We start from the raw sequence: 24,979 nt of genomic DNA, 5'->3' as shown, positions 1-24,979 counted from the left end.
CACCTCAAACAGCTCATTAGCCTTCAAATTTGCAACCAAGGCATCCCGCTCAGCACCATGACTATCATCTGAATGGAGACAACCTGAAACCATCTGAGGGATGCACGCCCAATGAAGCCCCTTGAGTGTCGGATCGAGAGTGTCCGGGATCACGCACTTCGGTTTGAATATGGAGACGAACACTTTCAGTTCCGGCAGGGGCGAATGTCGCGAAAGAGGCACTGACTGCAGTGAGGCAGTATGTCAACTGATCTTTTTCGTCTAATAATCGGACACTTACGAGATGGTTGATGATCTCGCCTTGAGCCAACCTCGCCTTTGTTTTCCTTACGTAGAGGTCCCCCGGCTGGTGACGCCCATTGTGACAGGATTGATGGGATTGATGTACACAATTTTCTTGCCCGTGCTGCGAGTGCAGCCGTAGGGGAGAAAAAACCATTACCGTCCACGCTGACGTACTCGTATGGGTCAAAGCGTTCGCAAACGTGGAATCGTGTGCCACTAGGATCACATGTGATGATGGATCGTGGCAGCGGATCGCCAGGTATGCGTGAGAAGACCGCATGCTCGTAACGGTCGACATGAACCTACAGAAATACTGCGACATTGGCATGAAGCAGATAGAAAATTACGTTCACGGACGCACTGGACTGTTGAAGGCTCTAGCGATAACCTTCAAGATGTCTTCGCATCCCCATGTGCAGGCGTTTATAAAGAATACTGTCATCGCGGGAAGAAGACCCATCAAGGAAAGAAGCCCAGAAGTTGCATCGTCCTGGCCTTATGGCTTGAACAACGGAGACAGATGACAAACAGATATCATACCTTGGTCGGAACGTTAACGATATTCAAGAGGCACGCAGTGTTTGAATGAACGGATGTCTTTCCTCTGTTGCGGGTTTGTCCTTTAACATCTCAATCTGCTTTTGGGCAATAGTTTGCGTCGAATGCAGTAATCGTCACTCGTTCTTGATCGTCAATTTGAATTTCTGTGGGCGTATCCAATGGAATCTCCGTCTGAAAAATCAAACCAGCATTAGAATCACACCCTCTCAATATACATACATCCAAGCATCTGGATACTTGACGAGAACAGACGAGCGTTAGTGAGGGTAACTAACCAACAAATCTCTGACACCCGCGTAGTCAATCCCGCCATCCTGGAGCTTTCTTAGGTTGACCCTTCAAGTGGCTGAATGTCCGAACAGGCTCTGTCCTGACTTCTGTGTCCTTGAGTGCTCTCTCAGTATAGACTTCATGCTTCAAGAGGGGACAGAGGTTGCTTCGCATGAAGGTCAGCCGGTGCAGAGAAGTCGTCCACACGAACACGACAGGGGCGTATGAAGGAATTGTATGGGCGGCTGTTGGAATTGCTAGATGTCGGTGATCTTGTCGTTAACTTGACCATAGGCAACATTGTACCGGCTCTTCTTGCTGCCTCTTTCGAACCAGAAAAACGTGTGATCGCGCCATATCCGTCATGCGCACCCGGTGGACGTCTTTGTGGTGGGTGTTGACCTATTCGATGAAGCACTCCTGTGCAGAATGAACGGTGGCGGAGTTTGATACAACTGCACGGAACACTTACGATCATGAGGAGGATGTGAGGGTGGCTGATGCGCAGATGAGCACGTTTACAGGGATCAAGAAGCGTATACGTATTAAGTGAGTACGCATTCGCTGACATCTGGATGGATAGTGAACGGGAAGATGAAGTTCTGTTCCTCTGTGGTGACGAGGTTCATGCACGGACCATGTTACAAGTCACATACGACGACTTCATCTGCATAGGTATGCGAAGTATCTTTCCAGAGCTGCTCAACGTCGTGCGTTAATCTGACGGAATATGACAGAGCGACCGATATCATCCATAAGGACACACAGACCCAGCCGTGGGAGTTGGGACTAGATTTGATGAACCTAAACAGCGTTCTGAATTAAATTATGTGATTGACGGCACGCACATCATCGCAGGAACATCATCGAGGTACCTATATGAGAATTATGACAAACAATGCTTAGGTGGTGCTTTTCAGATAAACATACCAACTGCCGGGCAACTCGACGATGCCTATTTCTTTGCCGCGAATCAAGGACTTCATTCAAGTATGCGCTTCGACCTTGTGATCGATCTTGGTCCAGGTGTCTTGATCGCATGGTTAGTATGCCTGGGAGCTGTTACGCACGTGAAATGAGGAAGGATGAAGGAAGAAATGATCGTTACTCATGAGCCATACTCGAGTGATCTGAACAAGTGATGTTAATACCAGGAACGAGGCATTCATGGTTGCAACATGATACCCTCATCGAGGAGGAAGTTAGCGCCTTCAGCACTTGTCTCCCACCACGGCGCGACGCTCCATTTGGGTGGTATCCCATTGTTGAAGTTCGTCAACAAGTCATAGGTATAGTCAAGTATGTCCTTTTGTTATTGAACCGTCAACGATACGGAATTCTGCAGCAACAACGGTGACCTCGCCATCGTGCCTTCGATTAGAAAGTCATAACTTCGTGAGAATATCCGTGAAGCCTCTGAGCTTCACTGTAATCGTGCGTCAAGGAGTTCGGTTGTAGGTTACCTACATCTCATGGCCCGCGTCCCGAACGACAGCTATTTGTTCTGGAAAGTCTCCAAACTGTGTCCTCGTGAGGAATTAATTCATGCTGGCCAATATTGTCATCGAAGCTAACCAGGATAAACCAAGTCGTCTTGATACTGTACTTCTTAAAGAGCTAGCGATAAGGCTCATAGAATACCCTGGAAATGTCCAACAGAGAGTCTTCGCCTCCGTATGAACCGTGCCTTGTGCCTTTTTAGCATCTCGAAGAGCGGCTTATTGCAGAATGCGCACCATCCGGCGACGGTGTCTACGTCGATGCCAAAGCCAGTGAGTACTCTGCGGGGCATGACGAGGGGTGAATATGTTTTAGGAGAGCAGCACGCGAGCGTATACAGATCCGGCTACTCAGCGGACTCTGGGCGCAGCTGTGGGTGACTCATGAGATAGGAGAGACGTTCTAACATATATCTAGGGACCGGACTCACAATAGGCTAGCATAGTGCGCTGCAGCGTCGCGACTTCTGATGGAGAGCCTTGGGTGTTCTCATGACGTCGACCCGGACTTGCTCGACACTAATAATTCCTCCTTCGCTGTTCTTCGTGTTCGAGCGCGCGAAACGACCGTCCGTCATTGGTGTGGTCGTGTGGGAGACCCATCTGCTGCAGGCACTGATAGCGATGTTGAGAGAAAAAAGATGGGTTTGCAAATGGACGCGAGCGACAAGGAGGATGATAAGATAATGCATATAAGGGAACGCTCGAATGAACACTGTATGCACGGTAGGCCATGAAGACAACTCATGGCCATAGCACATCGCATACATTCAGCCTTACGCCCACCCTTGCAGGCGAACACTATACAAACAAGTAAACTCCGATGCTCCCCAATTACTTAAGACCTCCAAGACGAGCATGTCGAATGACAATGCCTGGAAGCGTACATCAGTTTCGAATAACTGCCGGTAAGCCGGAGCATAAATGTCGTAGCTAATGCTTGCAAGCGGAACCAGCTGCATCCCTGGTGGAAGGGGCAGTCGCATCGCTAATTTCAAAGAATGTGTGTGTTCCGGCTGGGGTTTCGCATGAGATATAGCCACGTCCTCCGACAATCCCCACAAGACGAGATCTCGAGGTGCCGCTTGGATGTCTTCAGTCAAATCCAGCGGGATGTGATCAATGCTGATATGTGTGACGTGCATAGCAGAAGGCAATCGAAGACCGAGGTGCCCAGTCGATCCGTTCATTGGCCAGCAGACCCCAGCGTGCAATGACTTTCCCAGCACAACTGAGGGAGGGCGAGGTATCGCGATTTTGTGTCCCAAAATCCGCTTGAGAAAGCGAACATCGGTACGTTCTGGTATGACGTGGGATGGGGATGTCAGAGATTCTAGAACTTGCACGTTGTCGATGTCAATTTGTACGATGCTCGCCGAGGGATCAGCAGACGAATGGGCTGACGAATCAACTCCCTGGCAACTACATGCGTTGATCGAGAATTCATTTGGGAGAGATGAGTAGAGTGCACTACACGACACAAGCAAGATAAGTCCCGGAATTATGGACATCACCAGAGCTCGGGCAATGTGTTTCGAAGCATGTGCGATCCGTGAGCTCCTGCCAGTTATCGAGGGTTTGCGTGGTCGGTGCTGCGTGCGAGCTGACGGGGAAGAAGACGAGGAAGAAGGCGCTGCATGGGACTCCGCGTTAAGTTGGTTGCTCTGCCATAGTTTACGAGAATACATTGATGTCTGGGCCATGGCTAGAGGCTGCAAGTCAATACGCGGCTCAATGTCTCCTGTGGGCAACCTACCACTTTGAGTAGTACTAGTAGTCTCATCCTCTACATGTATTGGAGAAGGATCCCATTGCGGAAAGGAGGGGTCGGTGCACATAGGAGAATCCGGGTATATGGAAGGTTCATCCGACCATTCGAAGGAAGGTGGGTTCCATCTCGAGATTCGACGTGGAGATTGTTTAGGGGACTCTCGAGGAGCATTCCTTGAGAGAGCAGCAAAGCTTAGCTCCATAGAATGTCTTGATGACTCTCCAGTATCATTTGATGCAGATTCGGCAGAGGATCTGACGCTCGGAGCTGATGAGGAACGTTCGTCGCGGGAAGGGACATTGCCAAAAGCGGATGCTCGCTTATCATGGCGGAGGCGGTAAAAACTCTCGACATCAGCTGTCTCTGAGCGTATTGACCACTTGGATGATTCACCATGATCTTGATGAGGGTCCATGTGTCTAGACCGCTCTATAGTAGTCGTTACAGATACCGACCCCGTAAGTCGAAGGACCTGTTTTTCCACCGAGTTATGCCTTGATGTCACAGCGCTCATTACGCTCTATAGAAAAATATGCAGGATGAATCGACAACCTAACTCAACAGCGTGAATCACTGACGCTGAGCACGCGGTGCCGTTCCGCAACATAAGAGGATCTATGAGACTGATCACAGCAGTCAGAATCAGTGATAAGCGTGCGCGGAGGTCCCTGTCGCCCCCTGTAAACCCAGCAGTGAACTATTGCTGGCAGGAAACTGACGCACCGAAGCTTCTGCAGGATTCAAAGGTTCCCCGAAAGAAGACGGCGTGATCTCCCTGAGAGATCCTGGGTTCATGGACATCGCTGAAAGGTACAAGAGCAGCTGAAAGGTACAAGAGCAGCTGAAAGGTACAAGAGCAGGTACAAGAGCAGAAGCGTGATCGATACAAGGTGGCGAAGCAACCACTGAACTGGTCATTGTAGTACGTACTAGGAATGTTAACCTGTGTCGGGCGTCTCCCGGCTTGCCACTCTCAGATTTCCGCCGTCACCAACTGAAGTGTTCATCCCAGCTTTCTCGAGTAGTCTCGTCGGACGTCTGACTGTTCACCCTCTCTTTATACTATTCGTGCATGTACACGGCCTATTCGTATTACACGTCCATTTAGTCCGGCGTGACGCAGCATTCGCAGCTCTCGATCCCTCTTCATCCCATACCAATCACACATCGTTATTCTGACATCCATCGATTCATCGTCGACCGTGCCTTCATCCACGATGCCTGCGATGTCCCCGCAGACATGGAAACACGTCCCCACGACCGCCGCTGCGATCTTCGGCATCACCATGCCGTATCGCTCACCGAGAAACCCCATTGGCGCGTTTTTCTGGCGAAGGCGCATGCTGTTCGAGACGACCACCGGGCGTGCGCTGCTTGAGCGGTGGGAGAAGATCCTGCTGAGTAAGTGCAGTGCAGTTCCATCGCTCTGCATGTGGCAGTGTGATTTACCGATGCAACGCGGGCTAGTCATCATTCTATACACGATCCTCATACTCGTCGCCACTGAGCTGTATAAGTACGCTCCTCAGTACGCTGTTTTTGTCAAGCAGCGCACGGCATATTATATTCATGGTAACGAGCCGGAGGAGACCGTGGGCCGTGTGGCAGATTGGGTCGTGCGCAACGTCACCGGAGAGTTATGAGGTGCTTGCAGGTGCTGTTTGGGAGGCTTGTCGATATGTTATAGGTAAGGCTTGTCGCATTCAATGTTCTGCTGTGTGTTGATGCTGATGCGTGAAGCAGATACATCTCCACTTAATGTATATGTACACTCGTGTGACATGCCCATCATCCTATGGTCTCGTGTTGTTTGCTGGACAGTGTCTTTTCTAATACCCTGGCAGGCAGAAACATTGAAAATGAGTGATCGATCCGTGCATATCGATGAGTCAAACACTCGTTCTAGGAGGTCCATCGTGGAGGATATCTGACTAGTCAGTGTTCAATGTGTGTCAGACTGTGAACTTACGTGTGGCGCTGTCACATAGACGGTCCTACTAGTAGCCGACGATGGCAACACTCCTTTTGAACATGATCGCCGAAGGCTATGCAAGTGTCCGAATGAACTTGTACATATTAGCTGTGGAACGTGAGGGGCTATCTAAGGACGATGTTCGGTATTGCCGTTCTCACCTTACACGTAATCATCGCACCATCCTCGCTCATTAGACCGAGGCTCGCGCAATGAGCTCCCACACTGTGAGGACAAGTGGTGCCTAACGCATGCACACCGTATGGATAGGCTCAGATGGCTCATCACACTTGTTTGCGGTGCATTGGCTTGATGCTGTTCAGACTGATCGTCAATGGTCCCAGCTGTTCTCGTCCTTTTCATCGCCATTGTTCTCTTTGAATCTCTTTGAATAGTCACTCGCTCTCACAATCATATCTGTGATAGGGTCCATAATGATTCAGCAAGAGAACGAGGCAAGTATTTCTTCCTGGTCCTCATTCGAGCCTTCATATGTGCACAACCAACCATGGTCAATGTAAGTGTCGGTGATCCTTTGATACTGGATGTCGCCGTAGGATGCCCCCGACACACGTAAAATTATTACGTTGTAGGGTGCGCGCATGCTCGGAAGGTCCAATGATCGACGCTCAACTGGCATGCATGACACTTTGATTTATAGGAATGATGCTGCAGCCCTGATCTGCGCGTATGCATTCATTAATCCCACACCATTCCATAGAAAATGAAGCATCAGTATACGACCTAGGCCGTAGCCTCGGCATTCTCGCGCTCATGATACACTGCCCTGCCGCTGACCTGTCTATTCTCCGGCATCCAAACTGAGCTGGCGCTTGCTGCGCATGCACGGTCGCACATGGCTATACCACTCCCAGGCCGCGCGCACGAGCTCCCCATCTGCATCGTACGGTGTTGGGATCTCCGAGTACCCTGGGAGTGCGGTCGGATGGCACAGATACACCGCGGAACAGGTCGCGAATGACGGCTCGATATACGCATGGATGAAGATGGATGGAGAGGCGTAGGGTGGCAGGTGAAAGGGCGTGAGGTCCGATTTACGCTTTGGCTTGGGCGACTTCGGCTCTTCCTTGGCTCGGCATTCGCTTGCGTCCTGCGCGTCCGAGGCAGTCGTAGATGTAGCGGCGCCAGTGTTTTCTTTTGTCTTCTCTGCAGAGTCGGTTTCTGCGGTGCGGAGTTTTCGGCGGCAGACGACTCGCTCTTCTTTTCTTGCACTTCGTCCTCCTCGGGTGCCTTTGTGGTTTCGCTTTTTTTGCCGCTGCGCTAGCCTAAAGGAAGCGGATCCCCTTCGGATTGACTGAGATCACGTCGTCTGGAGCCAATCTCGTGTTTGGATGCATATGCTGCTTATTCTGTTAGAGTGTCGCGGTCGGGATAGTTATCGGCACACGCACCTTCTGCCCGTTCAGCATGACTTCTCTGTGTATGATGAGCCTCCACGCCTCGTATACAATGTGCGCAAAGCAGCATCGGAACACGAGCACATCGAGCCACCTCTCCACCTCCCTGAACATCAGACTGCCCACAGGTGCGAGTCCCTTGGCCTGCTCGAGCTCAAGCCTCTTCGCCTCCTTCTCCGCGGCCATATCGCGATGTGCCCACTTGTTGAGCGCGGCGAGGTTTGCGCTCTTGATGACATGCGAGCGCACATCCGGCGGATGTAAGTCGCCATGGTAGGCGCGCAAGAGCGCCTTGGCAATCCATCGGTGCTGAATTGGAAAAGTCTATTTCGCGTGTTTTTCCACCGAAAGAGCGTTGCCAGAGGTTGTACAAGTTGTGCACATTCCAGCTCTGATGAATGCAAACACATTTGAGATAAATTAACGCACCATGCGGGGCATAGCCCGCTTAAGGTTATATACGTTTGCATCGCGCATGCCGTCCTATCCAGGAGAGGACAGGAGGGTTAGTTGTAGGATGTCGAGAATAAGGACGAAGCGATCGTGGCCAAGGGGTGGGCAAAAAATCGGGTTTTAGACATGGGGTCAGAAAACTCCGATACCCGGGTCTCGGCACCTGCCGGTGTCCTCCTTGATCGTACTACGGTGTTTCTGCTTGGTTTCTGCACTTTCTGCAGCCTTAAATCCTCCAGGTCCATGTGCACCCTCAACTGTACATGTCCGAATCTCCATCCAGGAAAATCTTATTGCTATATAGCACATACTGAGGCCTCTCGCGAATATTAGATTTGCTGATTGGGGATCGAACGACCCGAGAGTCAATGTTTCAACCTCGATCGTGAACTTCTCACGCACGTTGGGACGCGTACACGAGACTGTGTTCGACCTCCGTACGTAGTCGTTCTACTGCTAGACCGGCGTCAATTGCAGATATACCGACTAACACGACGTGACCGTGGATAGGACCTATAGAGTACGAAAGAGATGGAGCCTTATACTCCTCGACGACGGAAGAAGAATTTGACGTTGTCGACGAAGGAGTACACGAAGGTATGTCCTGAAGCTGGACATGCGTAGTAGAGTTTTCATATGGAAAGAACAATAGGTTGACAGGGACGATAGCATCTGTTCGGAGAACGCATCAGTATGTCGAAGACGGATATGAAGAGGACCCTGGAGTGTTTTCTGCATGTCCAGCCTGGATAGAGGTATTATGCGTACGCTCATCAGTATGCGTGTTCCGACGAAGCAGCTATAGGTAGCACCCGAAGAAACATCCTTCTACGCGGAGACATCGTTCGTGCGCGCTCCGCTCAACTCACGAGTAGCATCCGGCATAGCACCAAAGGACAAGAGCAAAGGACAAGAGCAAGGGCAAGGGCAAGACGAAGGCGAAGGAGAGCTTCGAGGGTGTCCCTCTTGAGGTACAAGAGGCGCTTGTCTTGGAGGACCTCTTATTTGTTCTGATGGTATGTTTCATTCTAAGCGTATCGAGCGAATTGATAGCAACCGTTTTATGTGCATATCGCAGGCGATTGAGGGTGTATATGTCACTCAGCTTCCTGACTACTCCCCAGATGACGAGGACCCATTGCAAGGGATAGCTTTCGTCGTGTCTCCCTCATTAAGTAGGTGGCTATCATTGCCTGGGGGTTATCCGGGTCTCTCATCACTTATAGACCCTTCGTTGCGTGACCTCGTCGAACGCATTTTACCATTTGCAACATACTACACTGCTGTGACCTCCTTCATCGAGCTACGGAGCCATTCAGACTTTGGACTTGTGAATCATGTGCTATGCGCTGCCATGCGCGACATGCTCAAAGTATGCTTTGATCCGGTTCAGTCTGTTCGTGCTGACATCTTTCTCATCAGGAGTATTAAACCCTTCTTGCCCAGCTCGAACACGCTTTCAGCACCTCCTCCTCATTCACCCTGCAGAAGCTCTGTTCTACGTGCACCCCATCCTGCACACCCTCTCTTTACTTTATCTCCTCACTACTGAGCTCGCGAGAGCAGATGGCACCTCCGATGCGCAGTCTGAGTCAGAGTCTGAGAGCTCAGTTGACAGCGAGGAGGCAGTGTGCAACGAGGCACTCGGGCTCGGCGGCGCGAAGCTCAAGGCAATGCGCAGCGAGATCAACAAGGGCGTGGATGAAGGTGCGAGCGCAACCCCAGTGAAGGGCGGCGAGGTGCTTGCGATCATCTTCGAGTGCATGCAGAACATGTCGGGCCACCCGGCGGCGCGGGCGCTGTATGGCGAATGCTCCGCACCGCGGGAAGCCATATATCGAGATGCTGCAGGCTTGGATACTGATGGGCCGGCTGGTTGACCCGTATGAGGAGTTGTGCGTCAAGGAGAGCAAGTTCGTTGATCGTGAAATGCTCGAGGTGGACTATACGGATGAGTACTGGGAGCGGCGATATACCGTAAATCATATTGACATGTATATATGGTCTCGAGACGGCTCGACAATCGGTGGATCGTCCCAAACCGCCGGAGTGCCTCCACCACGTACTCCAGGCGGTCGCTTACCTGGGGGCGCCTGTGTCATTTCCTATGGTGGAGAATTGGAAGCATAAGATGCTCCTCGCCGGGAAGTACCTGAACGTCATCCGGGAATGTGGTATTGAGATCAGGCGTTATTCAAACCAAGCCGATGACGATCTGTCCTTGGACAATGAGAAGCGAGTACATTTCCTGATGATGTCGTATTCCATTCAGCTAATGATCATAGATTAGACAAATCGATGGATGAGGCGTACACTCACGCGAATCACACTCTGCTAGAGCTGCTCCTGCGGGACCAGCAGCTAATTCCGCGGCTGCGCTCCTCCAAACGGTTGTTCTTCCTCTCGCAGTCGACGTTCATCACACATCTCCTTGACCTCTCACACTCGGAGCTACGCAGACCCGCGAAGGGCGCATCGCTTGTGAAGTTGCAGAGCCTGCTCGACCTCGTGCTCAACACAAACACGCAGGGTGAGGATGCGATGTTCCGTGAGGACGTATGTGTCACGATGGCGATGAGCGGGCTGTATGAATGGCTGATAGATGTACTGCGGAAGCATGGAGTAATTGGCGAGGACACTGGCAAGGGGATGGATGCACATTCTAGAGAAGAATCGAAGAAGGACAGGGATAAGGATGAGAAAAAATCATTACAAGGCAAGATGCATCGGTTACCAAACAGAGCATCTGGCTAACGGGTATGGGCTACACTGTCAAGTTCCCGCTCTCGCTCGTTATCTCGCGCAAGACCGTCCTGCGCTACCAGCTCATCTTCCACTTCCTATTGCATCTCAAACACGTCGAGCAGATGCTCACGAGCATGTGGCTCGAGCAGAAGATGCCCATATGGCACCGCACGCCCCCCCGCGAGCGAGTGGGGTGTGCAGCTGGAAGAACTGGCGCAAGCGCGCGTTCCTGTTGCGGGCGCGCATGCTTGCGTTCATGCAACAACATACTGGCATTCACGACGTTCGAGGTACTCGAGCCGAACTGGCGCAAGCTCGAAGGAAAACTCGAGGCGCGAAAGGTGGAGACGGTCAACCAGCTTCTGAAGGAGCACGTGGACGTTTTGGATACATGCCTGAAGGAGTGCATGCTGAACAGTTCGAGGCTTCTTGGTGTAAGCGATCGTTCACGTCTTAGCTCTGCGGTTCCTCTGATTTACGGTTGTAGGCATATTCGCGCCTCATGACGACGTGCCTCATATTTGCGCTGTATGCCGCTTCATTCACGAAGTCGTTAAACGGCGCATTCGCTTCGGAGAGTGGCCTGAGGGCGATAAGGAGTTTTCGAAAAGATGGGACTACCTGAATAAGTTCGAGACGCACTTCAATCAATGGTGAGCAGTATGCCGCACGCCGTGCTACACACCAGCTAACAATCATGCATTGTAAGATTCACCTCGACCTTGTCCAGTACGATGCTTCCCGCGAGAACGGAACACTACTGCCTTTGGTTGTCCGGCTAAACAGTATCAAGTCTTCGCTTTAGTTTCAGCGTCGCGCATATTGCTATGAGGCCTCTATACCCATTTCGCGTGGCTGTACTCATAATCTCATACCCTCGCTTTGCATGACGGTTGAATAGAACTCACGGTGCCAGTCAATGGAGATTGAGCGAGCTGAGAGCTCTCGCGAGAGAGGGGCAAGACGCGCCCAAGTGCATTTCATGTGACTGCGATTCACAGACAAGTATACAGTATATTGTTCAAAATCGACCGTCCGGGCTATGTGGAGCACCAGAAATAAAATATCTCCCGTGCCACTTGCCTACTCCGTTCCCTCATCCGAGTCACTAGCATCCTTGACAGCGTTCTTAGGCTGCTTAGTTTCCTGCACAGGCTGCGCCTTGCCCTTCATCGGACGCTTCACCCGTGCGAAGATGGTGACCTCCGGGTCACGGATGAAGTTGATGGTGACCGTGGGCCAGGACGGGTGAGATGGGAGCGTGTCGTAGAACTCTGGTGCGAGCGCACGTAGTGCTGGCAGCCGGGTCCATGCGACCGATGGGAAGTCATGGTGTTCGTTATGGTACCCCACCAAGATAATCGCGTCAAGTGAGCAACAACTGTACGAATAACTGAGCAGCATACAGACATTGCAAGCGAGGATGTTGAGGGGCCCATAGTACGAGTACGTCTCTTGGAGAAGGCCATCCCACACGTAGTGCTCGGCGATGAAGTGGCCCGCGCACGGGTGCAGGCTCCCCGCAAAGAAGCTTGACGCCAGCAAATATATGAGCGGGCGAACACCGCAAGTCTTGACGAGCACGTAGTCGAAGATGACTTGTACGATCAAGTTGGTGATGTGCCGTTGAATGATACGTTGCGTGCGCACAAAGCCCGGACGGAGGGCGTAGAAGAATATGTGGAATGTACCGATGGTAGCCTTCAACGAAATATACTATGAGAGAACAGGTGAACGAACTCACGCGAAGCATACTTTTCCGAGAACGTTATTGAGCAAATGAGCTCCACGTGGGTGGGGAGGTCGGTATCTATGCCGTCTTCTCCAAGATATTTATGATGCTCCATGTGATATCTCTGTATGATTGTTAGCCAAGTCCTCTGTAGTAATTCGCGCTGAAGGACACACTTTGAACGCGGCGCAGTAGGGAACCCCGATAGACAAGTTCGCGAACACAGAGAGTGCCTTGTTCGCCCATATTCCCTTGAAGGCAAGGTTGTGGGAAATCTCATGGATGGCGAGGAAGAGGTTATGGTTGGCTGTCGCGCCGATGACATAGACACAAAGGCACCACAACGGTCACAGAGGCTTGGTGTTTCGCAGTAGGTATGCGACAGCGATTTGGAGAGAAACAACACAGAACACGACGTATTTCGTGAGCGGTTCGCATCCCATCAGTTTTTTCACCTGCAATAATGATATAAAACATTGTTAGACGCGTCACGGAAGGCTGTATAAGGGAGAAGCACCTCCGGATGAGCCTTCATGATTGCCGTACGGCAGCTGCGGTGCGGCTCCTCCATCATGATCCAGAGAAAATCAGACGGATCCTGAGGAGGAGCAATATGATGTTTGCCGTCATCTTGGGCGGTTGGGGAGGCGACCACCGTCCTGTGGGGAGACCTGCCCTCCGAGAGCGATTTCGCACCACCGAAGTAGCTGATATCTAATCGGGTAAGTGCGGCGCTGGCAACAACGCGAACCGAGCAGCGCGCCGACGCCAGCTTTCTCAGATGGTACAGCCATGGCGTGCTGAGTCTGCTCTATGCAGGGGAAGGGTCGCAGCACCAGCACGACCGTAGATAATGTGGTGAAATTGTCGTGTGCTCGGAAATACCGAGTGACGATCACGTTACGAACAATGTGTTTGGCTTTGTTGCCCAAAAGACTTCCGCTTTCAACAGAGCCAAATCGTCTCGACGCACGCTAGGTTCCACTCCAGCCTCGTCGAGTGTTCGAGCTCCTCAGCAAGACATCGTACGATACTGCTGACGACGCCAGGTAAGCATGTTGCTGCGGGACGTAATGAACATCAATATGGATTCCGTGCACAAGCCGTTGCGTGCCGCCCCGGTGGACAGATGAAGAACTGATCCTCCGGCTGATTGACGCATGCGGAGGGTCTGAAACCTACCAGGCTTCGGTCTGACGTCGCAGTCAACGATGGTGGACTAGTTGATGCATGCCATTAATTTTAATATGCGATGCGCTGAAAGAAGTCCGGACTTTTGTCTGAAACGAAGAGTGATGGACTTGCGCGACGACACTGGGCTACTGGCATGTTTTACTATTTCTCATCATGGTGGATCAGGCCACTGCTCGCCGAATATGCTTCCGGACCATGTTTCGCGAAAAGTCCTCCGTGGATCTGATGTTCAACTCGCGGGTGGACAAGTTCGGAGGATCAACGTTTCAGTGTTCATAACTCGTCCGCACCAACGACAGTACTGAGTATTATGTCGCAGTGCCTTCTTGTTTCTGAACCTCACATCGGTCACTTCGGCGGCAGCATCTACTAGTGATCGAGCGCAATCTCTCGTTTGATATCCCGGCCATGAATCCGTCAGGAAGCAGCAGACAAGGTGAAGCCAGCACTCATGCGGGTTTATCCAAAGTAGCACGCAAAACAGGCACTCCTCATAGTGCTGATGCACCTTCAAATGCCGGACATCGTCCCAACACTTCGAGGAAGATGGCCACCCGGAGTGGCCCTTCATCTCACTCGGCGCCGGCGCGCGCAGTCGCATCACAGCCCATTCGTCGGCCTGTTGCAAAATCCACGTCTCGCGTAGTAAACGCGCATACCCAAAATCCGTTTTCAAACACGCCTATGAACCAGCACGCGACTCCTCGTCTAATCGCTACAAAACAAGTCCCCGTCGGACGTGGTGAGGATAGGTTCAGGGCGCCTTCTGCGCATGTACCGCCATCACGCTTGCATGTGGACCTCACCGTGAAGTCCTCGCCGTTGCGGCTGCCATGGACGACGCAAGACGAGGCCCGCCCATCATCGGGCGGCCACGGCTCTTGTGCACAGAATGGCTTTGCCGGGCGGTCCACCGCGCCGCGAATGATGGCGTCCACTGCCATCAGACGGCCAGATGTAGCAGCCGCACCGTTAGGATTGCATGCGAGGGACCATGGCCACAGGTTCGACGGAACTTCCGGGGAATACGCCTTTTACTTGGAACGAAGCCTTGTATTACGCCGGTTGGGTGGTCTCGGCGCAGAAATCCAACGTGATCAATCGGCAATGTATGTAAGATGTCCCTGCTTGCAAAAGTCTGCACTACTCATCTGGTTCTGTTGGCACAAAGAGAGGAGCCACATCCGATGGAACACCATGCGGGACCATCGGCTTTGAGAAACGACAGGCCGGAAATGCAGTTTGGAAGGAAATCTAGCGGGTTTCCCAAAAAAGCACGGAAGAAAGTCATTGACGAAAGCTTGGAGGAAATCCCGGACACTTCGGATTCAGAAAGTGAGGAAAGTGAATCGGAGGACATTGAGCAGCTGACGGCTGCCCTCGATGCCCTCACCTTACCTACGACATGGATGAAAGAGTATCGACAGCTACCATTCCTCCTGCGAAACCTCCGCAAAGGCTTCAGGCATCGTTGCCATTTGCTAGGAGTGAAGATGCAGCCGAAGACTGCCCTGGAAGCTCCCATAAGCGTATTGTATAGGTATAACCTGGATGACGACGATAACACTGTAACATCAGCAGATTCGGGAGAGTACGATTACAAAGTGTGGCAGGGGCATATGCTGCAGTGGGATTGCCCATTATGCCAGCTACATCCGTCCTTTGATACCCGAGAGATGTTACGGTTCCATCTTCAATGCGACCATGCCGAGGTTCAAGTTTTGTGGAGAGGGATCGAGCGGAATGGCGTAAGCTCCACTCAGGAGATCTCATGAATATGAATGCTAATCAGCTGCGGTGGAAACAGAAACAGACGTGGCAGATTGTGCTCACCGTGTCGGATATAGATGACGGTGATTCATCTGAAGATGAGGAAGATGATGAAAGCGACTTGGATAGCCAAGTTCCTGGACAGGTGCCTCTCAAAGAAGAAGACGAAGAGGACGAACTCGAGTAAGTCTCAAGTCTTCTCTATGTGGCTTGCAGTGGTCTTGACTGGTGCATAGTGAACTACTTTCAACTCCGTCGCGGACGCCACGTCCAACGCCGTCGTCAGCTGCGGAGGTGGATGAGGTGGATGAGGCACTGCGCATGTCTGGTTCAATCTCCGTCGCGTCTCCTCTGCCTATGATCCAGCCAGAATTACTCTCTCCTGAACCCCCGGTGTTCATTCCCAAGAAATTCCGGGCAGAATCGCCCACTCCAGCCACCGCCCCTCGAGCGCGAAGAATTGTACAGCCATCGAGAGGCTCGCTGCCAGAACGTTACCCGACTCCTCCCCCGCCTGACGATCTGCTGGGCCCGTCCGCTCAGTACCCATATCTCCTGGATGGGGCGAATGCCGAGGAGTACTACTCTTGTAGGCCAGGTGGGTCACGAATATACGACCTTCTGAACGCATTGTCGCTCGAGCCGTTCGGGGTGCTCTCGTGGGTTATCGTGGATAGGGAAGAAGAGCTCTTTGAGATGGACGATATCCGGGATGAGAACAAAGTGATGATGGCTCTTTGGAACAAATGGATCATGCTAAACAGGTGGGCATCACACTGCCGTTCGGGAAGGAGTGTCCGTCGCTCACCGGATCGCTATGTAGGACTGAGTTCATCATGGAACCTTACCGCGATAGCATCGTTAAGTTCGTCGATCAATACTGGCGAATGATCCACCGCGCTGCAGGGTGGGCCGCGCTCCGATCTTTCCTCCTTGTATGTCTTCGTATCTGCTTCTGAACAGAGGGCTGAATACGGAATTGCGGTCGCAGATGCTGGCTGCCAACAGGTTCCTCAAGGCGTCGGAGATCGTCGAAATTCTGAAACACTACGAAACTTACACGGGGATGGATCAGTGGTATAAAGATCATGACGCTGAGGCGTGAACCAAGTTTGTACGGCCTGCTTATCTATGGAGTTTCTGCTGCGTTGATTTCTTTCTAAACACGTAGAGTAAGGTTGGAATATGTGCGTGTCTTGAAAATTGTCAAACATGTACTGACAGAGAGGCTTGTAAAAGGTATACGACATTCAATGGATCAGTCCTTGGAGTGACCTATGGAGCGGCGTCCGGGACGGTCATTGGATTCCATAAATCCACGACTTCTCTCTTTGAGGCGTTCTTTAGTGTGACAACCTGTCAAGAAGGAAGTCCTCCTGGTGACGATGTTATCTTATGCGTATTATGTGCGCGCTCACTACTGTCAGACATCTCCCGCCGCTCTGCGCTTCTGAGCAAGTGGTTGTCGAGTCTCGACGGTGATCTGCTCATAAATATCAAGGAGAATATGCTCAGCTCCTCGAACAGCAGTAGAAATGGCTCTACAGTATCGAAAACTGTTATGGACTTGAAGTAGGGAAGCGTGCGGGCAGTGAGGCCGCAGTAGTAGTTTGCCGGAGGGCGGCGGCATCAAGAAGAGGGTGAGTACGGAAGAACTTCGATGCAGAAACTTGTCTGACTAACTCTTGTAGACGTTCCTTCCTCCCTCAAGCACGCTTTCCAACCGCGCGCAGGTGATTCAGATGGAGGCGTGATTCGTTAATGGGATGTAACAATCTCATGCACTCGATCTGCTATGAAATGTCTTCCCGTCACTTGGTATCCTGCTGTTCAACCAGATAATGTACATTAAATTTTCATACCATATTTCATTGGGGACTAGCAGATCATGTTGTACGGCATACATGTACATGATAGCAATGGATGTGATGTTTCTCTTTGCGACATGTCTGGACGTGTTCGTGCATCGACGCTCATTGAGATTGCTCCTCATAGATTCGAATGCCACCCTTTTCCCAAGCTTCAAAGACAGCCTTGCCTGCTCCTGTCGGGTGTGCGAATGCAACATGACCCTTCGCAGGATCCAAGGGACAGCCCAGAATAAATCTAGAAGCAGCGGCCGACAGGAGATGTGATGGTATCCCCAGCCAACGGTGGCTGGAGGAAATGAAAAGACGGGGGATACCCAACGGCGTAGGCAGGGGATTTGAGTGGACGTAGAGGTTCGTGGCTGCATCAACTGGAATGAGGCTTTGAATAGGGTTTTCTCTGGCATCTTTCGAAGTTATCGGAACTTCAAGTTGCTCCTTGGGACGACAGTGGTGAGTGCTGGTTACACATCGCACCTACCGTACTGAAATCGACGAGCAGTACATCTGTAAGTTGAGAACTCATTTTTTGTCTCCTTTCTGGTCGTCCTGCGCGGGCAGATACCTTGATGTGCTGAAGGAACTCGGAAGGACTTGTGCAATGCGTGTTTGACCCACGCAAGTAGGCACACACGATGGGATCTGATCGTGATCTACTGGACAAATGCAGGATGCGGGCGACGAGGACTCAAGATCGCGCCCACTTTGATTGGCACGTTCGCCAAACCGGAAGAATACATGGGCTTTGGGGAGGATCGGTGGAGGGATGTCAGATGCTGGCGAGCGGTGTACTTGGGTGGCAGGTGAACGTCCAAATGCTGGAATGTGATTGCCAGCACGTGTTGGGGTGAGTTCAAAACGGAGATTTCAATGCGCCTCGAGAGTCTGACAGATGGATTGGGCCATGATGCATGATGCCTAGAATCGACGGGAAATGCGGACAGGAAACATTTTGCGGCTGCATTCGAGTGGCGGGCGAGGCGCGAAGGCGGTGGAAAGGTGTGCCCCACGAAGCGCTGGCACGCCCGACCTGTCTGGCGCGTCCCCAGGGAGATAGGATGAGCGAAAGGGGGGGGGCATGCCTCGCGTCGACGAGCAGGAGCGATCAAGGGCATCCTATGGATTTTCAAGACATTGCCGAGCATGTTAATGCACCTGGCACATGGACGACGATAGTCAGGTCAGAGTCAGATCATACCGCGGGGCGAAGGATGCCTGTGGTCGCGAATGCGGCATAGTGTGGCCCATGCAAATCATCCAGCTGTAGGTGACATATCTTTCTATCTCGGAAATCACCCAGTCACCGCTCACATTCAACATGTGCGCGAGGGCGGAGAAGCTCTGGTGAGCGCCGTCAGATCAGAACGAGGTGGGCTGTAAAATGTACATTGTACGATCGCAAGGAGAGGACTGGAAAGCAGGTCGTTGACAGGGTTCGGATCTTGCAGAGCAGTGCGCTGGGGCATCTACGCAAGTCATGTTCGCGTCGATGTCGTCTTGTTCGTCAGTAGCCGTTTGAATGCTACAGCATTACTTACGTTGTATAAGCTGCTTGTTATCGCACCATAATGAGCCAGCAAGATATCGCGCAGAAGACAGCATGATATGAGATCTGACCGTCTGGCGCGGAGCCTGCCAGTGTTGACGTTGAATGTTTGAACACGCGCGTGGGCGGTGCCGCCATTGTTGCTTCGTTTCTACCAACCTTCATGCTCAGCGCTCAAGCTTCAAGCTTCGAAGCTATTAGATCGGCAGACAGGACTCACCTGCTTTTGCAAACACACGAAACAATTCCAGACTCTAGTGTGTACAACATGCGTTTGCGATACGTCCCTAAACATACCCTTAGCCATGAGCATGTCGACGCGGTCACGGCAGTAGCATTCAGTGCTGATGGGTGCCTTCTCGCAAGTGGGGGGCAAGATGGAAAGCTGACCATCTGGTCGTTGAACACTGGTCAAGCGCTATACCGTGTGGTCGCAAAATCTGGGGTGTCATGCCTGCTTTGGCCAAAATGCTCAAACTCGATCCTGGCTGGTACGGCGGATGGGACACTCGTAATGTTCACCCTCGATGAGGTATGTGATACAAAAAAATAACCCTAGTGCGATCGTCGAACTGATCCGTTGCTGCTCAATGAGAAGTTGGTGACCGCTTCCGGCTTTGTTGCACATGGAGAACCCATCGAGTCATTATCTCTCAACTGCCATGCGACGATTGGGATACGACCCAGTGACTCCGGTGACAGCCCTGTCAGTCCATGGGCCCAGCAAAGTTCCACAGCATCCCTGGATGTCTCCGAGTCATGCACTGAGCATTTGTTGGCAACCGCAGCAGGTGCTACAGTGAACATCTGGGACTGGGATCAAGGAAGTGAGTAATCGTCTCGTCTTTTGGTTCAGATGCCACTAGCATGACCCCCATGAGTTCTACTCCCATAATTTCTATGATATGAATTACAAGAATGTAGCTGATAAGAATTGCTCCCCTGCAGCTAAATTTTGGCAGCAATTTCATACATTGGGACAACCTCAGCCCACACCATTCAATCTGAGCCAGCCTGTCGAGGTTGTAAAGGTTCAATGGTTAGCCCCTCCACAGGAGAATTGCATTGTAGTCTCATATCTGAATCATGGCATTATGTGAGCAAGTTTATATGAGAAATTACACTATAGCTAATTTAAATAGTTGCTGGAAACTTAGTGAAAACCATTTTGATGTGAAATGGACCATCTATATGCCTGTATGGTAAGTGCTGATAACACAATCTGCATATATGATGTTTAGTATATTATAGTGGGTCATTTGACATTGCCCCAGACAACACATGTCTGGCAGTCTGCAACATTTTCAAAGGATTTGACATCTATGAAATTCCATCTGGGCTGCATCGATTGACTTTGCCAATATCTGAGGAAGATATTCATAGAATGCTGCCTGTTATCTTTCATCGTGGTCAGTTATTGCTGATTGGTAGTGAGGTTGGAAAAGTATCTTTACATAATTCTGAGGATGGTAAGCGTTTGCAAAGGCTAAAGCTCAATGGTATGTTATATAACAACTGTGTGGTGAGCTTGGCTTGCTAAAATGTGTAATATTTGTTTAGAGAAGGTTCTTGTTCAAGCTCTTGCAGTATGTGCTATATTCAACTCAAGGGGCTGAAATTCTGATAATATAACTAGGCATTTTACTCTAGTACAGATGATACATATGTCATTGCAGCAGGCACAGGTGTACAGAATTCAGACAACTACATTCAGATTTGGGAAACATTGTCAGTGGAGTAGAGCATAAAAGAGTTGTAAATTTAAAGGCTTGTAAGGTTAACATCACTGTAAAATAGTATGATTGAAATGATACAATGACAAAAGAATGAAAACAAATGTCATTGTTGTGATAAAATTTGTTATATAATGAACTTAAGGCTTATATAAGCCATCAGTGCATTGCAAACGAATCATCATTTCACAAAGTGAAAAATGCATGATTATGAGATAGTTGCTCAAAAATGTCAAGATTCTAACATTTTCTTTTTTAAACATTCACCTCCTGCATGACATAAACTTCAGTGGCTCCTAGAATTTCTATTAAATGCCAGAAAGTTGGCAGCACTTTTCAGGGTTAGAAAAGATACATTTCAAATTCTGAGAATGCTGAGAAAACTCATTTCAATTTTCTGACACTGCAAAGGAAGTGCCAATTTCTATAGTAAGAAAGGTATAAAAATCTGTCAATTTTCTCTAACTTTTCCCTGAACAGTATCCTATTATTTATACATCAATAAAAGCAGTCTGATATAAATTGGTGCTCAGAAAAGGTGCAAAATGAGCCTTTCTCAAGTCTTTTTTTAACATTATTCACTTGATTAGAAAGCTGTATTATTCAAATAGATATTAATATCTTTTATGAAACAAGAATTGATATTTCCTTTGCAATGTCAGAAAATTGAAATGAGTTTTCTCAGCATTTTGAGAACTTGAAATGATATACCTTCTATTCCTGAGAAGTACTGTCAAGTTTTTAGCATTTTATAGAAATTCAAAGCCACTGAAGTTGATGTTATGCAGGAGGTGAATGTCAGGGAAAGGTGAATTTTTATATGCCTTTTCAATGTGCAAGAAGGATATAAGAATCTTGGCATCTTTAAGTGACTATCTCATGCATTTTTCTGAAATGGTGATTTTTTGCAGTGATGAGGCCAATATTGAAACAGTTAGATACCATTCTATTATTTGAAATAAGATTTATATTTGTCTGAAGATTTCTCAGTTATCTCTTTTTCCTCATGTAAGGGCTTTCAGTTTAAAGCTTGAAACCTCATACACTCTAAAGTTATTCAATGTTACTGAGGGCTATGAAGTTCAGTGGAGATGAAATTCTGATTGACTTCAATTGTGAGTGAGTGACATGACATAGTGGTGATGAGTGAAACACGGCGTTGAAACTTTATGACTCTCTATTTAAGACCATCAACTGTGGATGAAAAAAAGCTCACAAAAGCACTTAAAATTGTTAAAAATAGTTTTTTTTTGCTTTGTGAACTGACTGCATCATATGAGATATTTATTAATTAGAAAATGCTGTGGGCGGAGGGGTTGAATGCTTAAAAAGATAATGCAGTTGAGGGCACTGCATGTCAGTGCCTATGACTATATCACCTTTTCACCCTTCATTTATTACATTATGTCACACTTAAAAATATACAGTTTATTTTGTGAGACAGCAGGCTACTCTTAATAATGATGTTCAAATAATTATGAGATGACATAGAATGTGTATCAAACTGTATTTAGTGATATGCTCAACTGCATCCTGACAGTGAGCAGCTCTTCTAACTAACTGAGAGGCAGACCAGAGCTCTTCATCTGCAGTCTTCTTGGACTATGGTCACAGGTAACTTTGGATAATAATGCAGCAACAGGTGGTCGGTGATGAGAGCTGGCAGCAGCTGAGCGTGAATCTCAGACAAAAATGGCCTTTACTTCCCACTCATAATCATCACCACTGACAACGCAGAACACGTTCGACATGAGACAATGGAAGGTTCATCTTAGAAGTCCAGAAGGCACACTCAAGGCCAACGAACTCAGTCAGTGGTCAGGCAGGACCTCAGGCCTAGAAGAATCAGAGAAGCAGAAATGAATGGACGTAGCATTCGGTGGAATGAAACACCAAGAGCAGGAAGAATGTTTAGGCATGAAGTGAAGCATATCTTCTGACATGTTTAAGAATTGTGGGACATGTTTCAGATGGACACTCAGCTTCTAGAAGTCATTTCAGGCATTTACCATAGTAATGGGCTGTCCGGTGATGCACGACACATCATAATTATAATTTTTGAGCTACGAAGAAGAGTTTGTGTGACACTGGGCACTTAGGGCTTCTTTTTTGATATCTGTGAGACAGTTAAGCAAAGCATGGCAGAGTGGACCATTACAAAGTGGTTTCATTTTTTGCCCCTATCCTGAGGTTAGGAAAAGGCCCTTCCTTCAAAAGTTTCTTACTGTGTTACATTTTGTTCTTACTCAGATTTGTTATCTTTTGTAATGGGCATACAAACCAGAGTTTGAACATGCATGACACGGCTGATCTAAACAGGTGCAAATATATAGAGCCAATCACAGCACTGAGTTTGCTAGGGTTAATGCCTTAAGGGCTGATGGCTTCAAAGCCATTCAAACCATTGTATTCAATGGCTTGAAAGCAATTCAAACCATTGTATTCAATGGCTTGAAAGTGGTTCAGACCATTGTATTCAATGACTTGAAAGCGGTTCAAACCATTGTATCCAATGACTTCAAAGTGGTTCCAAACATTGTATTCAATGGTTCCTTCAAAAGTTTGTGACTGTGTTATGTTTTGTTATCTTTTGTAATGGTCATACAATGCGAAATTTGAACCCGCTGATACACACCGAGATATTCTGCGATCGGAAAACGTCAGAAACTGCGTTCAACTATCGCACAATTGGATAGCGGGTCACCATGATTTAGAAAGACAAACACTGAGCTGAAACAGTCCAGAGTGGGCAAAGAAGACTTTACTGACAGCCTGGGAACACGGAATCATGTGAAGGGGTCAAAAGGTGAACATGAGGTGCAGAAATGATGAGCGAGCCACAAGAAAGCGTGGTCGATTATGAGGTGCAGTGCGAGAAGCGGAACAGGACCAGTTAGGCAACTCAGAAACGAGCAAGTGCGCTAACTGAATGGAAGACAGGGTAGCGGACCGACGAACCCTGGCAGGGCCAGACTTTCAGTTTTCTGACTGTATGATATGGAGAGGAAGCAGAAGCAAGCTTTACGACAGGTTTTAATGGATCAGAAACATAATGTATGATCAGAAACACGTTTCAGCAACTCATTTCTGACCCACTATATAATCTACATTGTACATAGGAAAAACAAGAAGTTTTACTCAGAGTTTCCTTACCCAGCAGCACTCAGTTCTCATCTCGTCTATGCTAGGTCATCGTGCCTGACCACGTCTATGTCTATTGCGATCACATTTTATGTCTCTGGGATTCTCGACACTGAGAGAGGCAGCACTCTCAGCAGTGGCCTCTAGCTTGACTCGGGTTTCAGCCAGATAAGTCACGTTATCGCATTCTCATATCTCACGCCATCGCATTTCACTTGCACACCACCAGTCATGAGTCTCAAACCAGAATTCCATCTCCATGAGACCCCGTAGCCTCGCTAGCACCCAGGAGTTCATTGTCGGTGCTCATTCCAGTCAGAAGTGCTCAGGGCTTCGTCATTGGCACTTATCCCAGTTCGGAGACTATTAGGGCTTCGTCATCGGTGCTTCACCCAGTTCAGAGGCAGTTAGGGGTTGCTCATCAGTGCTTGAGCCAGTTCAGAGGCAATTAGAGCCTCATCATCAGCGCTTCACCAGTGCTTTTCAGATATAGCAGGTCCTCGTGCCACAGCCCAGACCTTCAGCCATCACAGTTCACGAGTATGGAAGTCACCAATTGCATTCTACACCCACACACCCCCGCATTCCAGCTTTTGACTGTTTCCTGGTCGGAGGTCTCCATAGTCGAGTCTGACACTCACTGATCCAGAAGTCATGACAATCTGATCTGTTTCAAGCATCACAGCTGAATGACTCGCAACCGCCCATCACTGCATTATCATCTGAAGTTTCCTGTGACCATAGCCCAAAGGGACCGCAGATGGACAAGAGCCCCAGTTCACCTTCCACCAGTAGGGGTTTTATTAGGAGCACTGCTCATAGCCAGGACACGGTTGAGCATATCATTTCTGAAGCCCACCATGAGGGGTGGAGAGAATTTAAATTTCCACAGCACTGAGTCGTCAGCCTTATGATCGGAAACCAAAGAGGTAGTTCAGTACACCCTTGAAGCAAGATCAAAATTATCACAATAGGTGAAACATCAGATGAAGAAGTCTTCTCATCATTCAACCAGAGGCTT

The 24,979-nt window shown here is 49.5% G+C and overlaps 9 protein-coding genes across 9 annotated transcripts; 5 read left to right on the top strand and 4 right to left on the bottom strand.

Moving 5' to 3' along the window:
- Positions 1–99: 99 nt before the first annotated feature.
- LAESUDRAFT_630355 (uncharacterized protein) lies at positions 100–772 on the bottom strand (the record flags this gene model as incomplete). Its single annotated transcript, XM_040903385.1, has 4 exons — positions 100–225; positions 281–406; positions 450–587; positions 647–772. Coding segments are annotated over 4 exons (516 nt in total), but the record flags the coding sequence as incomplete, so codon positions are not given.
- Positions 773–1,340: 568 nt separating this feature from the next.
- LAESUDRAFT_716509 (uncharacterized protein) lies at positions 1,341–2,507 on the top strand (the record flags this gene model as incomplete). The annotated part of the gene is made up of 7 exons (XM_040907257.1): positions 1,341–1,506; positions 1,641–1,665; positions 1,700–1,826; positions 1,975–1,987; positions 2,023–2,142; positions 2,271–2,415; positions 2,462–2,507. 7 exons carry the CDS (start codon positions 1,341–1,343, stop codon positions 2,505–2,507), a joined length of 642 nt encoding a protein of 213 aa, XP_040760659.1.
- Positions 2,508–3,400: 893 nt separating this feature from the next.
- Positions 3,401–3,871, bottom strand: LAESUDRAFT_611137 (uncharacterized protein; the record flags this gene model as incomplete). Its single annotated transcript, XM_040903164.1, has 2 exons — positions 3,401–3,571; positions 3,659–3,871. Coding segments are annotated over 2 exons (384 nt in total), but the record flags the coding sequence as incomplete, so codon positions are not given.
- Positions 3,872–5,627: 1,756 nt separating this feature from the next.
- On the top strand, positions 5,628–6,017 carry LAESUDRAFT_601367 (uncharacterized protein; the record flags this gene model as incomplete). The annotated part of the gene is made up of 2 exons (XM_040903061.1): positions 5,628–5,787; positions 5,854–6,017. Coding segments are annotated over 2 exons (324 nt in total), but the record flags the coding sequence as incomplete, so codon positions are not given.
- A 1,143-nt stretch (positions 6,018–7,160) lies between these two features.
- LAESUDRAFT_791048 (uncharacterized protein) lies at positions 7,161–8,253 on the bottom strand (the record flags this gene model as incomplete). The annotated part of the gene is made up of 5 exons (XM_040913925.1): positions 7,161–7,520; positions 7,675–7,719; positions 7,771–8,085; positions 8,159–8,167; positions 8,206–8,253. 5 exons carry the CDS (start codon positions 8,251–8,253, stop codon positions 7,161–7,163), a joined length of 777 nt encoding a protein of 258 aa, XP_040760656.1.
- A 187-nt stretch (positions 8,254–8,440) lies between these two features.
- LAESUDRAFT_729684 (uncharacterized protein) lies at positions 8,441–11,904 on the top strand (the record flags this gene model as incomplete). The annotated part of the gene is given in 14 exon segments (XM_040909685.1): positions 8,441–8,666; positions 8,707–8,830; positions 8,890–8,967; positions 9,039–9,100; positions 9,138–9,245; positions 9,308–9,404; positions 9,456–9,601; positions 9,693–9,968; positions 10,060–10,326; positions 10,346–10,464; positions 10,515–10,851; positions 10,971–11,408; positions 11,462–11,552; positions 11,876–11,904. The coding sequence occupies 13 exon segments, from the start codon at positions 8,761–8,763 to the stop codon at positions 11,902–11,904; spliced, it is 2,118 nt and encodes a 705-aa protein (XP_040760655.1). The 5' UTR covers positions 8,441–8,666; positions 8,707–8,760.
- Positions 11,905–11,975: 71 nt separating this feature from the next.
- LAESUDRAFT_729683 (dihydroceramide delta-4-desaturase) lies at positions 11,976–13,578 on the bottom strand. Its single transcript, XM_040909684.1, has 6 exons — positions 13,458–13,578; positions 13,224–13,420; positions 13,113–13,161; positions 12,883–13,013; positions 12,765–12,830; positions 11,976–12,675 (listed from the first exon to the last, which is right to left on the bottom strand). The coding sequence occupies exons 1-6, from the start codon at positions 13,498–13,500 to the stop codon at positions 12,058–12,060; spliced, it is 1,104 nt and encodes a 367-aa protein (XP_040760654.1). The 5' UTR covers positions 13,501–13,578; the 3' UTR covers positions 11,976–12,057.
- A 1,878-nt stretch (positions 13,579–15,456) lies between these two features.
- On the top strand, positions 15,457–16,796 carry LAESUDRAFT_386888 (uncharacterized protein). Its single transcript, XM_040902275.1, has 5 exons — positions 15,457–15,648; positions 15,708–15,853; positions 15,907–16,434; positions 16,494–16,605; positions 16,662–16,796. The coding sequence occupies exons 1-5, from the start codon at positions 15,520–15,522 to the stop codon at positions 16,773–16,775; spliced, it is 1,029 nt and encodes a 342-aa protein (XP_040760653.1). The 5' UTR covers positions 15,457–15,519; the 3' UTR covers positions 16,776–16,796.
- Positions 16,797–19,352: 2,556 nt separating this feature from the next.
- LAESUDRAFT_716502 (WD40 repeat-like protein) lies at positions 19,353–20,825 on the top strand (the record flags this gene model as incomplete). Its single annotated transcript, XM_040907256.1, has 7 exons — positions 19,353–19,616; positions 19,644–19,911; positions 20,009–20,180; positions 20,227–20,286; positions 20,336–20,553; positions 20,645–20,670; positions 20,721–20,825. 7 exons carry the CDS (start codon positions 19,353–19,355, stop codon positions 20,823–20,825), a joined length of 1,113 nt encoding a protein of 370 aa, XP_040760652.1.
- Between the last annotated feature and the right edge of the window lie 4,154 nt (positions 20,826–24,979).

This window comes from Laetiporus sulphureus (assembly GCF_001632365.1).
Source record: "Laetiporus sulphureus 93-53 unplaced genomic scaffold LAESUscaffold_44, whole genome shotgun sequence".
Classification (NCBI taxonomy): Eukaryota; Fungi; Basidiomycota; class Agaricomycetes; order Polyporales; family Laetiporaceae; genus Laetiporus; species Laetiporus sulphureus.
This window is presented reverse-complemented; position numbering and strand designations above follow the sequence as displayed.

What these genes read in the sequence shown, in the direction of transcription:
- LAESUDRAFT_729683 (XM_040909684.1), bottom strand. Translation starts at nt 13,500, where the DNA reads ATGGCTGTACCATCTGAGAAAGCTGGCGTCGGCGCGCTGCTCG. An exon ending in TGGCGTCGGCGCGCTGCTCG is followed by an intron (nt 13,421 to 13,457) that starts GTTCGCGTTGTT and finishes TTACCCGATTAG; the next exon opens with ATATCAGCTACTTCGGTGGT. An exon ending in CCTACTGCGCCGCGTTCAAA is followed by an intron (nt 12,831 to 12,882) that starts GTGTGTCCTTCA and finishes ACAATCATACAG; the next exon opens with AGATATCACATGGAGCATCA.
- LAESUDRAFT_386888 (XM_040902275.1), top strand. Translation starts at nt 15,520, where the DNA reads ATGCTGCAGTGGGATTGCCCATTATGCCAGCTACATCCGTCCTTTGAT. An exon ending in GAGGGATCGAGCGGAATGGC is followed by an intron (nt 15,649 to 15,707) that starts GTAAGCTCCACT and finishes CGGTGGAAACAG; the next exon opens with AAACAGACGTGGCAGATTGT. An exon ending in AAATGGATCATGCTAAACAG is followed by an intron (nt 16,435 to 16,493) that starts GTGGGCATCACA and finishes ATCGCTATGTAG; the next exon opens with GACTGAGTTCATCATGGAAC.